General features: G+C 33.9%; 1 protein-coding gene across 1 annotated transcript; it reads left to right on the forward strand.

The window, feature by feature from the left end:
• Positions 1-731: 731 nt before the first annotated feature.
• LOC123322468 lies at positions 732-2,260 on the forward strand. Its single transcript, XM_044910444.1, has 2 exons — positions 732-1,711; positions 2,104-2,260. Exons 1-2 carry the CDS (start codon positions 732-734, stop codon positions 2,123-2,125), a joined length of 1,002 nt encoding a protein of 333 aa, XP_044766379.1. The 3' UTR covers positions 2,126-2,260.
• Positions 2,261-16,491: the final 14,231 nt, after the last annotated feature.

The raw sequence follows: 16,491 nt of genomic DNA on the forward strand, positions 1-16,491 counted from the left end.
TTGAGATCCTTAGGTACAGCTGGATATCCAGCGGTTTCGGAGTTATTGACCTTTTGCTCTGATAAGGATCACCCTATATCTCGCTCGTTGAGATCGGATCCCGTGTCATTCCATCCGTTTTGCCCTGTAAATCTCACTGATTTCGAGTCACTGTAAGAATTTTGTAATAGTGCCATTTGTGTTCCCCTTTTACGAATCGACCAATAAAAGTTGTATACGTTGATTCTGCCTATCATTGTGCGTCGCTAACATCCTAGACACCAGGGAACCCTGTCTCCGGCTAGTAGCTGCCAGGGTAGGTTTGCTATTCTCCCTTAAAGAATAGCTGGCGCTCGAGTACACCGAGGAAAACCCCGTTACACCGTATCAAAAAATTCCAATCAATTTTGTTATTCCTGGAATCTACCAAGGATTTTTGACTGCCAAATGTATTTCTTACCAATTTTATCATGTGAGAGGGATCCAAAAAAATGAATACATCTGTTAGGATCTTGATTTTATCATTATGACGCATGTCTCTTTTGTACATATGTATGTAACTTGATTTATAGGAAGATGTAGTTTAGTTCTAGAATAAACCAGCACCCTCAACAGGTCTTTGATTAATCATCAAGTTCATTCCAAACGTAACATGGCGCAGTCGGTATTAGGATTTGTTTCAAATTGATTCGAATTCTAATTTAAGTGTACTACAAAAAATTAAAAATTCAAGTAGTGAAAATTGTGGCTAAATGACAGAAGAATCGAAGAATCCAAAACCAGGAACGTCATCATCATCTTCGAATCAATCAGTTCAACATTCAAGAATGAACACCAATGTGAAAATTCCATCAGAAATGAATTTCAACGGAAATCTAGCCAACAATTATCGATTCTTCAAACAAAAATTCGAAATTTATTTGAAGGCATCAAGACAAACGAATTTGGACTCGAAGTATAAAGCAGCATTATTTTTGAATGTGATTCGTATTTATAATAATTTTCCATCAAATGAAAACAATGAAGAAAATTACGAAGATCTCATCAATAAATTCGACAAATATTTCTTGCCACATATCAATGTTACCTACGAACGACACATGTTTTTTCTACGAGATAAAAAAGTGGAAGAAACAATCGACGAATATGTGAATGCACTAAGAGGACTGAGTTCCACATGTGAATTTGATAAATTAACCGATAGTTTAATTCGAGATCGTATTGTCATGGGAATCACAGACAGAAATTTGAAAGACACTCTCCTAAGAATACCAAAGTTAGATCTACAAACAGCAATAAATACGTGCAAAGCAGCAGAGCAATCACAAAATCAATTGGAAAAAATCTGTTCATCCCAGGAATTGAATGAAATGTCCAGAAGAAAATTTAAGATGAATAGAATTCAACAAACTGAAAACTATAAAAGGCCAACAACATCAAGACCACAAGAGCATCCAATTCAATCGTATCAACAAAATCATGCAGGTCAGAAGAAACTATCAATCAACAAGAACCAACTTCAATTTCATCGCCAATGTCAACGATGTGGTCTACAACATCAACGTGGGAAATGTCCAGCATATAAAGCTAAGTGTAACAAGTGTCATAAACTAAATCATTTTTCGAAAATGTGTAAATCTAAAAATATCAGTCTTTTAGAGAACAATACTCCAGAAGATGAATTTTTTCTAGGTTCTTTAGAAATATCTCATATTGCAGATGAAACTGAGTGGTATGAAAATTTGAAATTGAATAATTTTTTGAATGTTAAATTTAAACTAGATACAGGAGCAAAAGGTGTTAATATATTGCCATATTATGAATTTAAAAAATTAAAAAATGTCAAACTAGAAAAATTTACCGGAAATATCAATACTTATGGAAATGAAACTTTAAAAATTTTGGGAATTTGTACATTAGAAACAAAATATAAAAACGTTATTAAAAATGTAGACTTTCATGTAATGAATACTGAAAAATGCGCAATATTAGGTTTACAAGAAATAATTAAATTCAAGATATTGACTAAAAATAATGAAGATCATAGTATTTCTGAAATATCAAACGAAAATAAAAATGAAATTTATGCTAAAATTTTTTCTAATTATAATGATCTGTTCACAGGTATCGGATGTTTGAAAGATGAGTATCACATAGACGTTGACCCAAATATAACTCCAATAATTCAACCACCGCGAAAAATTCCATTCAATCTTCACGAAAAACTGAAACAAAAACTTCAAGACTTAGAAGACGAAAATATTATAGAGAAATTATCGGAGCCAACCGATTGGGTCAGCTCAATGGTGATCGTTCGTAAGCCCAATCTAATATATAAAATTCTCGTGTCATAGTTTTCGTTACCATACTCCTCCGAAACGGCTTGACCGATTTTGATGAAATTTTTTGTGCTTATCCGGTATCTATGAGAATCGGCCAACATCTATTTTTCATCCCCCTAAATGTTAGGGGTAGTCCACCCCTAAAATTTTTTTTGTATTTTGTAGACAAAATTTTTAATTTCTATTTTTTTATGATACAACATACAAAAATACATACAATCCTCAATTTTCACCCTCCTACGATCAACCCTTTTTTTTTAATAGCCATTTTAGTAATTTAATCATTAGGAAATTATTTATATGGCAAAACAACGTTTGCCAGGTCAGCTATCTATGAGAATCGGCCAACATCTATTTTTCATCCCCCTAAATGTTAGAGGTAGTCCACCCCTAAATTTTTTTTTTATTTTTTAGACAAAATTTTTAATTTCTATTTTTTTATGATACAACATGGAAATTATTTATATGGCAAAACAACGTTTGCCGGGTCAGCTAGTAATGATATAAGAATCTGCATTGACCCCAAGGACTTGAATAAAGCCATAAAACGAGAACATTTCCATATGCCATCATTAGAAGAATTAACGTACGAGTTATCAGGAGCTAAGTATTTCAGCACTCTAGATTGTAGTAACGGTTTTTGGCATGTTAAATTGGATGATGAAAGTAAGAAACTTACAACTTTCAATACTCCTTACGGAAGATACTGTTTCAAAAGATTGCCATATGGTCTCCGTAATTCATCGGAAATATTTTTCAAACGTATAAGTGATTTATTTTCTTCGGTTAAAGGTATCAAAATTTATGTAGATGATATTTTGATATTTGCAAAAAGCATTGAGGAACATGACAAGATTTTAAAGATTGCATTGGATATTTGTAGAAAAAATAATATTAAACTGAACAAAAACAAATGTAAATTTGGCATTACCGAAATCAAATATATGGGTCATATATTAACTTCTAGTGGAATAAAACCAGATGAAGAAAAAATTAAAGCCATTAAATTTTATAAAACTCCTCAGAATAAAAAAGACGTAGAAATTTTTTTAGAAATGATTACATATTTACAAAGATTTATTCCAAATGCATCTAGTATAACAGAACCGCTAAGAAATCTATTAAAATCAAATATTGAATTTCAATGGAATCATGAACAACAAAATTCATTCGAATCGTTAAAAAATATTATTTCAAAAGAACCTATATTAGGATATTTTCAACCAAATGAAAACATAATTATATCATGTGATGCATCTTCAAAAGGTCTTGGTACTTGTATCAAACAGAAAAATAAAATAATTGCCTATGCATCGAGGACCTTGACAGAATCTCAAAAATCTTATGCGCAAATAGAAAAAGAAATGCTCGCAGTAGTATTTAGTTGTCAATATTTATTTACAAATGGAGAGATTACTATTGAAACTGATCATCGACCATTAATATCAATTTTCTCAAAACCTCTTGTTAAAACACCTCCTCGGTTGCAAAGAATGCCTTTGAAACTTCAACCTTACCAATTTAAATTAGTATATAAACCGGGGAAAGAATTGAAAATTGCTGATGCTTTATCAAGAGCCTATATTGATGAAGAATATGTATTCACAAAAGATATTGATTTGCATATTTGCTCAATAGTAAAGAATTTACCTGTATCCGATTTAAAAATAGAAAAAATCAAACAAATCATCAAAACTGACAGTCACTTGCAAAATTTAGTGAAATTAATAAAAAATGGTTTTCCTAATAACAAAAAGAATTTAGAAAATGACATGAAAATTTATTGGACCTATAGAGATGAATTAACTTTTATGGAAGGTTTAATTTTCAAAGGTGATAAAATTTTAATACCGGAAGAATTAAGACAAGATACATTAAAACAATTACATATAGGACATATGGGTAAAGAAAAAATTAAAAACAGAGCTAGAGAACTAGTATTTTGGCCAGGTTTATCATTACAAATAGATAAATTGAGTGATTCTTGTAAAACTTGCAACCTATATAGAAAACAAAATGTGAAAGAACCTCTAATTAATCATGATATTCCTAATGAGCCGTGGATTAAAGTTGGAATCGATTTATTCTACTTCAATAATAAAAATTATCTATTAATGTTGGATTATTATTCTAAATTCATAGAAATATCTAATTTGAATATTAATACGACTACAAATAATATCATAACAAATTTAAAAAATATTTTCTCTAGACAAGGAATACCAAAAGAAGTTTGTTCAGATTCAGGTCCACAATTTACCTCTTACGAATTTAAAACTTTTGCTAATAATTGGAATTTTAAGCATACTTTGTCAAGTCCACATCATCATCAGTCGAATGGAATGGTTGAAAGAGCAGTACAAACAGTAAAAAATATATTAAAGAAATCTCTACATAGCGGTAATGATCCATTTTTAGCCTTACTAGAATATCGTAATACGCCATGTTAGTGATCCGGCAACATTGTAAAAAGCAATAAAAAGGCAGATGGGCACCGCGAGTGTGCAAGTCAAGTCCATAGACAAAGGAAGGAAAGACAGACAACTCTCATTGGCCGTTTAAAACGTTGCTGGTGGCGCCCCGTTGGGCAGTAGATGGAACTAATTGTTTGAAATAGCTGTATAGTAGAAAAGGATGAAATATGTTTTCGTTCGTTTCGGCACAACATAACCTAAATTTGAACATGTGAAGTTCCAAAATGGTTGTTACGGCGTGATGTGTACTTTTCCACTTCCACGCGTCCCAAAATTGAATATTATATGAAAATATTATTGAATAATTAACGACGAAGATTTATATTACTGTCAGTGTAGTAAAAGTGTTTTGTTCCTGTACGATTGTTACGATTTACTTGTACTATTCTTGGGGATCGGTTCCCCTAAGATTCCTGCACCTCCTCGGGACCTCAAGAATATCAACGACTACGATTCTACTTGGAAACAGCCAATATCCTACTATTCTACTGAAGATCAGATAAAAAGACAACTCTTCTCAAAATTCTTATTGGAGAAGTCATAGTTGCTCTGCAGGAAATAAGTCTTCGGGTGATTTGTACAGTTTGTGATCAAGGCACTACCAAGGCAGCTGCTATTAAACAGTTGATCGATGAATGCCATACTAATTCTCCAGGACCTCACTTCATTGTAAATGATCAAAAAGTTGTTGTGTTACATGATCCTCCACATTTATTGAAAAACACATGTAATGCCTTAAAGTCTTATAATATCAAATTTGAGGACCTCCCAGATGTAAGGAAGGTTGGATTACCACACTTGAAAGTATAATTATGGTGTGGGATGAATGTCGTGAAGCTGGTTTCAAATACTTGCTAACTAGAATGATGAACCAAGATTTTGTTGAGAATCTCTTCATTGTGATCAGGCAACATGGCCATGCAAATACGAATCCCACTCCATATCAATTTATATCAGTACTTAAGACCTGCTTTTTGAATCGCCTTGTTACACCTAGGAGCCATGGAAAAATTGTGAAGACGATGGCATAGATATACTTGAAGATTTGAAAAAATTTTTGGATTTTAAATGTGACGAAAATCGAAATTATCCCACCAATTCAGTTGACTTTTCAAAATTTCAAAATATAAAACCTCCCAATAATATTGCTGAAATTGATGACCAAGCTCTTGTTTATGTAAGTGGCATCAATGCAAAGAATGTCTTTTAAGAACTCAAGTTTGAGAGTTTTATATGTTTACAATGTTTTAAGGAATATGGTGATGACAAGAGGTGTTTACGTTATGTTTGTGAGCAATTCTGTATATACGTTGCTCATATGCATGATGTAATCGTTGCAATTTTAGAAAGTCAGAAGAATTCAATTAATTATGTGTAGTCTTCAATCTGGATGTTCTTTTCTTCAATAATTTGGTTATACAAAATAATATTTAATCTGACATTACTAAATTATTTCATTACTTTTTGTTTGAGAAAACTCAATGTGTATTACAATATAATGTTTAATAAAAAGTATTTTGATATTTGTCGATTATCATTTCTAAAAACAAGTATTACAAGAAGAAAACCTCACTGAAGATTGATAATAAACTGGAAGTTACAGTTTATTATCAATTTTCAGTGGAGTATTAATTCAAATTGTTTGATTGTATGATTTGAGGCGCCAAAATGCGAATTCAAAACGATCAATGCGCCACCTGGTGCCAATTTTCGGAACATGTTAGTTCGCGTCTACTGCCGATAAGGGCGCTTCAATCACGCGTAATTTATTTTACCACTGAGTCGGCACTCTTTTCCTTCTTTCTCTATGGTCAAGTCAGTAGAGTACAGTCCACTGCGATGAAGAGATGACATGCTCTCCAATAAAGCATTTTACAATTTCGAGTGTTTTAATCTAGTAAAAAAGTGGTGAAACAATCCCCCACCCTGAGTTACCATAAATTTGGTCCATTCAACCGGATTGGATTGGAAAATAATCCAGGAAAGGAAATAACAAGTGAATTGAGCACGGAAAATTCCACGAGGCATCGTACGCATCAAGCGAGAGACAGAGAGGTCCGAGTCAACAGCGACGACCGAGACAAGGACACAAGGCAGCAGGTGGCGACGATCACGCAGGCAGCAGGTGACGAGTGACGACGATCACGCAGGCACAAGGTGGCGACGACCACGCAGGCACCAGGAGACGACGAGCACGCAGGCCCCAGGAGACGACGATCACCTAGGCAGGCGCAATAATAAACAATAATCCAAGTATCCAAGTCGCGAGATAGCGCACATAGGCAATTGTGAGTACCTCCAACTCCCATCCACCTTCCGACAATTTCATTATTTAGACGGTTGTTTTGAATTTAATAATGGCGGATTTAGATTTAACGCAACTACGTTTCAAGCGTGGTCAATGCAAGGCAGCATTGACTCGATTAAAAAATTATTTGGAAAAACAAGATTTACAAATAGATGATAGTATTATTATGCAATTTAGAGTAAGATTAGATGCAATTAATAAAACATATTCGCAATTTGAAGAATATCAAGGTCATATTGAATATTTAGTTCAGTACGATGAAAAATCTAAAGAAGGTGATTGCGATCTAGAAGAAAAGGAAAGACAAATGTTTGAAGATGTTTTTTTCGAGGTTACATCTAGAATTCAGTCAATTTTATTAAACTATGAACAGCATTTAAGTGACTCAGACAATAAATCGATTAATAGCATATCCAGTATTAAAAACAGTTCAACACCAGTCAAATTACCACCATTAAAGTTACCTAGTTTCTGCGGAAGATACGAAAAATGGCTTGAATTCAGAGATTTATTCATTTCATTAGTTCATGACAATAAGCAAGTTGATGAAATTCAAAAGTTTTATTATCTAAAATCATGTTTGAGTGGCGAAGCTTCCCAAAAAATAGAATCCATCCCAATTACTAGTGCTAATTATTCAGTAGCATTTTCAATTCTCAAGGATGCATATGAAAATAAAAGAATTATTATCGAAACCTATGTCAATAATTTATTTCAAATACCAGTAATGACAAAAGAAAATAGTTCCGATTTAAAAAATCTTTACGATTCATTCACTAAGAATTTGCGATCTTAAGAAAATCTTGGTCAACCAGTGAAGGAGTGGGATACACTTCTTATACATTTAATTGTCTCAAAGTTCGATAACAGGACCAGGAGAGACTGGGAAGGTTTTAACCTGAAAGGTGAATTACCCACAATGGACGAGATTAGTGAATTCCTGAAACAAAAATTTTTATTATTAGATAAATTAGGATTAAATTCTGAGAAAAAACAAGAAAATCATAAGATAGGTTTTAGAGAAAGAAAAACGAACGCATTTATGACGAGACAAGAAACAAATCAAAAGTATTCATGTTATTTCTGTAAGGAAGATCATTCTATATTTAAATGTGACAAGTTTTTGAGTTTAAATATTGAGGATAGAGTGAAAGAAAGTGAAAGGCTCAAGTTATGTAAAAATTGTTTAAATCCCAATCACAGCGTTAATGAATGCAACAGATCGAGCTGTAGAAAATGCAATAAGTATCACAATACTTTATTACACTGCGAAAATAAATCTAATGCTAATAGTCGAGTCAATACCACGGATAAGGATAAATGTAAGCGTGACAATACTAAAGATAATGTTTGTGGCATTTCAACGGAAATAAATACTTCTGAATCAATATCATTAGCAGCCATGGCAGGCAGCAAAACATTGTCTTTACTATCAACTGCAATAATAAATGTTAAAAATAAATATGGAAAGTTCATAAAGGCACGAATGTTACTTGACCCAGGTTCACAAAGTAATTTTATATCTGAAAAATTATCAAATATGTTAGGTTTAGAAAAAATTCCAATAAAATACACTATATCAGGTATTGGTAACAGTTTCAGTGCAATCGCTAGATACAAGATGATAATTAGAATATACTCTAAGGTAAATGAATATTCTGAAACTATTCCATGTCTTATCTTACCTAAGATCACACAATATTTGCCAAGTCATGACTTTAATTCAAGCGTTTTGAACATTCCGAGAGATAAGTTATTAGCAGATCCAGATTTCAATAAGAGTCAAGAAATTGATATTTTGTGCGGAGTAGGTATATTCTATCATTTATTACTCATGGAGCAAATAAGGCTTGACAACGGTCTGATATTGCAAAACACTCAATTAGGTTGGATATTAGGCGGAGAGATAAGTAACTTTGGATTAAGAGCAACGAATCATGTTTCTAGTAACGTGGCAATTAATTGACAATGAAGCGAACGAGTTGTTGAATGAGAACTTAGAGAAGTTTTGGCAAATTGAAAATTGTACAAACATTGACATAAGAGATGATGTTTGTGAGAAACATTTCATTTCAAATTTCAGTAGGGCTCCAGACAATAAATTTGTAGTAAAAATTCCATTTAAGGACGAGTCTTTTCAATTGGGAAAATCAAAGGAAATGGCAATTAAAAGATTCTATTACTTAGAACGCAAACTGGCAAAGAGCGCAAACGTTAAACAACAATACATAGATTTCATTGACGAATACTTACGATTAGGACACCTTAGGGAATTAGAGGTTGATATCAATGATCTCGAAGATGATGGTTCAGCATATTATGTTCCACATCATCCAGTTTTAAAGGATAGTGATACCACCCCATGCAGAGTTGTGTTTGACTTCTCAGCAAAATCAGACAATAATATTTCTTTAAATGACCTACAATTATCAGGACCTTCTATACAAAGTGAACTGATTGATATACTTTTAAGATTTCGAGTACCAACCTACGTTATAACGGCAGACATTTCCAAAATGTACAGACAGGTATGGCTTCACCACAGTCAAACTAAATTTCAAAGAATTTTCTGGCGGAATTCTGAAACAGAAAAATTAAAATGTTACGAACTATTGACAGTTACCTACGGGAGTAAGTCTTCTAGTTTTTTAGCAATTAGAGCAGTGCAACAAATAGCTCATGAAAATGTGGAAAAATATCCAGCAGCTGCTAAATCTATAAAATTAAATTTTTATGTTGACGATTACTTAGATGGCGGAAACAATGAATCAGATGTTTTACAGTTACAATCAACAGTAACAAATTTATTGCGAGAATCAGGGTTTCAATTGAGAAAATGGTTAACAAACGCACCTAATCTTGTTGGTCGTTTCGATATTGATAGGGATATTAAATCTAGCGTACTTAATTTGAGTGAAAATCAAAATAGTAAAACCTTAGGTGTGCGTTGGAATGCATCTTCTGATACTATCGAGTATGAAATAAATCGAGAATTAAATGATTTGAAACAGAGTAAAAACATAACAAAGCGATCAATTTTATCCACAATCAGTCAGCTATTTGATCCCATGGGCTTGGTTAGTCCTATAGTAATAAAGGCTAAATTCATTCTTCAGTTGGTTTGGAAAGAAAAAGGAAATTGGGACGATTCAGTATCAGATAGTTTGAACAGAAATTGGATTGATTTCTTAACTCATCTCCAAGAATTAAAAATTGTTAAAATTCCTAGACATGTTATTTGTGAAAATGCACGATATTTAGAGATTCATTTATTTGTTGATGCATCTGAAAAAGGTTACGGTGCATGCATATATATAAAGAGTCAAGGTTCAAGCGGAAGAGAATGTCACTTGATTTGTTCAAAAAGTAAGGTTGCACCTATCAAACAATTAACACTACCGAGATTAGAGCTTTGTGCGGCATTTTTAGGTTCAAAATTATTAAATAAGGTCAAAACTGCAATGCAAATAGAATTTCAAAGAACATTTTGTTGGACAGACTCGCTTGTAGCATACCATTGGATAAAGGGTTCGCCGGAGAGATGGAAAACCTTTGTAGCAAATCGAGTATCGATAATACAGAATTTGACGGACAGCAATGATTGGTATCATGTCAGATCCAAAGAAAATCCTGCCGATCTGATATCAAGGGGCGCCGTAGTAAGTGATCTAACTGAATTTTGGTTTCAAGGTCCTTGTTGGTTGCAATTAAACAGTGATGAATACCCTATAGGCAAAGACTGTAATACTTTGGAAGAAATTCCAGAAACAAGAACGGTTTCAAATATTGCTTCGAACAATGATGATTCAATTTTCACGAAATTCTCAGATTTAGGAAAACTGAAAAGAGTTGTTGCCTATTGTTGGCGATTTATATTCAATGCAAGGAAGTCTAGTCATAAGAAGGCTGGTCCTTTAAGTATAAGCGAGATAGATGAGGCATTCGACACTTTATTAAGAGTAGCTCAATTTGATTCATTTAGTCAAGAAATATCTGATTTAAGAAAACGAAAATGTGTGAAAAATTCAAGTTCACTTGTAAGCTTATATCCGTTTCTTGATTCAAAAAATATTTTACGGGTAGGAGGCAGAATTTCGAGAGCGAACTTTGCTTATAATAAAAAGCATCCAATAATTTTACCTAAAAACCATCCACTTACAATTTCTATAATGCGCAATGAGCATCAAAAATTACTTCATTGTGGTCCACAACAATTATTATTCACGATAAGAGAAAAGTTTTGGCCGTTAGCAGGTAGAAATATGGCCCGCAAAATTATCCATCAATGCGTTAGATGTTTTAAGGCAAACCCAAAGGCTTGCGAGTACATTATGGGTAGTTTACCTTCAGAAAGACTATCTCAGGCATTTCCTTTTATCAATGTAGGATGCGATTACGCTGGTCCCTTTTATTTGAAGGAAGGTAAGGCTCGTAAGCCAACTGTAACCAAGGCTTGGATTTGCATATTTGTATGCATGGTTACAAAAGCAGTTCATATTGAGTTAGTGACAGAATTGAGTACTCAAGCATTTTTCTTATGTTTTAAGAGATTTATAAGTAGAAGAGGAAGACCAAACATGATTTTTTCCGATAATGGAACCCAGTTTGTAGGCTCGAACAATGAACTTTTGAATTTCTTCAAGTCTAATGGTGATTTGATCGCTTCGCATTTTAGTAATGAGCGGATAACTTGGAAATTTATTCCACCAAAGGCGCCCAATTTTGGAGGCATTTGGGAATCATGCGTTAAGAGTACGAAACATCATCTAAAAAGAATAATAGGTAATAGTCAATTGCGTTATGAAGATTTTTCAACAATATTGTGTCAGATTGAATCCATACTCAATTCCAGACCACTTACCCCCCTTTCCTCTAGTCCTGATGATATGTCCCCACTCACGCCTGCGCATTTTCTCATTGGGCGACCCCTCACAAGTTTGCCTGAATCTAATTATGTAGATATTCCTGATGGTCGATTGAAGGTGTATCAGCAGAGGCAAAAGATGGTACAGTTATTCTGGAAACGATGGAGCAATGAGTATATCAATGGCTTGCAGACTAGGTTGAAATGGAAGGTCAATGGTTCCAACCTCATCAAGAATGAAGCATTGGTATTGGTAAAGGAAGACAACGTACCTCCTCTGATGTGGAAAATGGGAAGAATCGTAAGTCTCCATCCAGGTGATGACAGCGTTGTGTGCGTTGTGTCAGTGCGCTACAGCGACGGTAGCATTCTCAAAAGGCCTGTAACAAAAGTGTGTGTTCTTCCTATTGACGAGAATATGAACTCAATTTGCGAGAAGAAGGAATGTTAAAATTTAAGATTGAAAGAAAAAACTTAGTTGTATGCATACTTACCATTTACATTGTTCATGTATTCACAACACTGTTTTATTTTGAAAACATTATCTGTAGCAGTATTTTTTTTGTTTTGTTTTTGTTTAAATGTAGCCATTTCAAGGCCGGCGGTATGTTAGTGATCCGGCAACATTGTAAAAAGCAATAAAAAGGCAGATGGGCACCGCGAGTGTGCAAGTCAAGTCAGTAGAGTACAGTCCACTGCGATGAAGAGATGACATGCTCTCCAATAAAGCATTTTACAATTTCGAGTGTTTTAATCTAGTAAAAAAGTGGTGAAACAATCCCCCACCCTGAGTTACCACGCCATTATCGAATAATGTTGGAAGTCCGTCACAACTTCTCAACAGCAGACGACTGAGAGGAATTCTACCTATTCTGGAAAAATCATTATCTCCGGAAGTTTATGATAGAAATAAAATAAAGAGTTTTCATAGGAAACGTTTATCAATGAGGAAATATTATAATAGAAATGCGAAATCACTGCCTAAATTGAAAATAAATCAAAAAGTATTAGTAAGAAATATTCTGAATAACAAATGGGAAGAAGGTATTGTTGTAGATTTACATAATGATAGATCATATCTAGTGAAGCTAGGCAGAAATGGCAATGTTTTGAGACGGAATAGAAAATTCCTACGTCCAAAACAATATAATTCTGGACATAATATTATGAAAATCGAAAAGGAAAATGATATAGAAAATTGTAGAAATAAGAGCAATATCGATAATTCAGCAAATTCAGAAAATTATGTCAATGCAGGTACTAGATCTAGTGGTAGAACAATAAAATATCCAAATTTCTTGAATATAAAAGATTTTACTTCTAAATCTTATGATTGAATTCAATGATTTATTATTGGGTATGACTAGTTTAAGCTTAGTATAGAATAGGAAAATTATTAGGAGTACAGATGTAATTACAATTTGTTTTTGAATTATGGAAATTAAAAGTTTTATTTTTGTAATAAAAGAAGGGAGATGTTAGGATCTTGATTTTATCATTATGACGCATGTCTCTTTTGTACATATGTATGTAACTTGATTTATAGGAAGATGTAGTTTAGTTCTAGAATAAACCAGCACCCTCAACAGGTCTTTGATTAATCATTAAGTTTATTCCAAACGTAACACCAGTTACAGGGTGGGAGAAGTGAGTCTTCAAACTGCGAGGATCATTAAAATTTGCACCCAATTCAGTAGCCATATTGAAATTAACTGGGACGCCATCGAACGTGAGAGAAGCTACTATTACATCAGATTCAGATAAAAAAACTAAACATTTTTTTACTAACTCTGCCTTTTCGAAAGCTGTAAGTCCTGCCAAGAAAAAGTAGCCTACAGAAATTTTCCATGACCCATTCAAACCAACTAGCATGAAAACCAACAACTCTCTAGCTTCAGGTAAAACATCCGAATCTATATTTGCAGCAATGTCCACATAGCCACACATCTTTTTACCTGTCCATTCTACTTGACGACGGATTGACATTTTGTCAAACACCAAGTTGCATAATACAAATTTGCTTTGTTTTTCTGCTTCGGAATGAATAATTTTCAGTGCATTGAGAGCTTCCTGAGAAAAACCTGGACTACCGTCAACTGACTTATACCACTTTGTAATTGTACTCAGATGTGGCAAGGAACGATTGAATGTACTACGCACAAAATTGTATGCTCTTGGTGAGTAAAACGCCAAAGTCAACGTAAATGATCTCAATGCTGGACTATATTTCTGTGTTGATGGCCCTTTCAACATCCTCTCGAACATTTCTTTGTTTGAACCAGAAAGAGAAGCCTACAAAAAAAAACATAAATTATACAATATTCGTATTCATTATGAAAAATTAAATAGTTTTATGTTAGGTTTTAAAAACACAATACCTTTAGGACACTTTCAGATGATTCTGTTATGAAAGATTTTTCTTTAAAATATTTCAGCAGATCATTCAAGTTACTTATTTTTTGTTTTGATTTCCACAGCTTTGACTGAAGGGTTTGAACTTTTTTCCGAAGAGAGAAAATTGTTCTTTTCAAAATAACAAATTCTTTTCTTGTTCTGGGAGATCTGAATTCTTCTTCATCCATGTCCCCAACATAGGTTTTTCTAAAAACAAAAACCATACTTCAAAACCAAAACTTTCAATGCCACACCTAGCTTTACCTTTTTCGTTTGATTAGAAGTTTCTTAGGTTTAATGGCTCCCTGTTTTGTTGATACTTTTTCTGCCTTTGCTGTCATACTCAAAACTTCCTATGTCTCTGGTGCAGTCAATGTGGAACTAGATATATTGGCCTCTTCAGATGCAGTATATGTTGAGGACGATGCATCACTTCGAAAGGAAGTGGTGCATCCACTTTGGAAGGAAGTGGAAGGTCTGTAAATTTTATTCATGTATTATTTTCAGCACTTTTTAAATATTTAGTGAAAGTTTCAACATACCTATTGACTCCTTCAGATGCCGTGCTTTTTGAAGGTGATGCAACATTTCTAAAGGGACTTGAAGGAAAGTAAATAAGAATTAAATATTATAGAATATTATGGAACACTGACAAATTGAAACTTACACATCGAAATCGGTAAATAATTCAACCCTAGGTATCTTCTTCGGAGGGCTGCTCTCTGATAAGTCTGATACAGATAAAACGCTTACCATACTTTTGCTGGGAGAAGTGCTAAAATATCAATTTGGTTATTACTGTCTAAAAAATTATTTCGAACACTGATAATTCTCACCTTTAAGTCTCAGTCTCAACGGGCTCAAATGCATTATGAATTGGTATTAGAAGAGCATTTGGCCTCAATAAACGTTTACCAATTTTATTAGAAATAATATCATCAGGCATGAAATGCTTCGAGCATATATAGATCACTTTGGGATACGTCCCATCGTTTTCTAAGCCAAGCAGAGAGAACCAAACATTTCTGAATTCTATATTATTGGGAAGTCTATAACAATAAAAACGTATACGGTAAAATTTCACGTGATACGAGTCTACACTGAATTCATAAACAAACATTGAGTTAACGTATACTTACGAATGTAACGATATTCCTTCATTTCCAGGATCCTTGGGATTAATTTTGCAAATATAACAATGTCTCACCATTTTTAAAACTTTTCTTCAATGACGGCTCGTCAGGGTATGCAGGGTCGGCCGGGCCGACCCAAAAATAATCGAGAAATAGAAAATAATTATAATTATTTTATTCTTCGAAACTTATTTCAAATGATCAATTTCGATATTCAAATCTCGATTTATTCCCTAGTATAACGTACTACAACTTAATTCGATCATTATGACGCCCCAGTCGCCCTGAATTACTTTATTTCGAAGTTCTCTTTCCTCACGCTAAACACGCTAGGTTAGGTCGGCCAGCCGCAGGAGCCTAGCGAAACGCTTCGAGTTATGGTACCGTACAGCACCTACGTCGCACGCAGTTATCACCAAGTTGGACTGTAGAATACATCGTATTACGTCGCTGCTAGATATATACATGGTCGGCCAGCACGGATTGGGCCTACCTTGCTATGGTTTGGGCGTTTAGTTTTCATATTGCTAGATGTCCTGTAGGTATATGTTATTTACAATTGCGAATCTTTCGAACTAATAGGTACGGTAATATTATGAATAAATTACGAGATATAGTATTATAGTTTTAATTTTTTAGTAGTATCAACACTCTAACGGGGAAGGGGGGCAGAAGGGGCTCTGAGTGGGTTAATATATGGAGAATAGTGATTTGAACAATTGTAGAATTGCTAAAAAATAGGTTGGATCCATTCATGAGTATTGTAGTAGGGGTGGAATGCCTTAATAAACAGGGGTGTGCATACTTTTGAGGGATGGGGTGGTCCGATTTCGATGAAACTTGGTACGTATGATCTTTGGAGGTCACAGAACCGATTGCGACCATAAAATATACAGGGTGGATCTTGCGAGTGGCGGTGGAGCACTTTTTTGGTCGTAATTTTTTTATGCCATAAATCGATCAGGATCGTTGTTAAAAAATCGAGGGTGTTATGATT

The sequence above is a fragment of the Coccinella septempunctata genome (genome assembly GCF_907165205.1).
Source record: "Coccinella septempunctata chromosome 5 unlocalized genomic scaffold, icCocSept1.1 SUPER_5_unloc_1, whole genome shotgun sequence".
NCBI classification, from domain to species: Eukaryota; Metazoa; Arthropoda; class Insecta; order Coleoptera; family Coccinellidae; genus Coccinella; species Coccinella septempunctata.

Coding starts and splice junctions, on each gene's coding strand:
- LOC123322468 (XM_044910444.1), top strand. CDS start 732: ATGACAGAAGAATCGAAGAATCCAAAACCAGGAACGTCATCATCATCT. Junction 1,712..2,103: donor ATTGCAGATGAAACTGAGTG/GTATGAAAATTT, acceptor ATCTGTTCACAG/GTATCGGATGTTTGAAAGAT.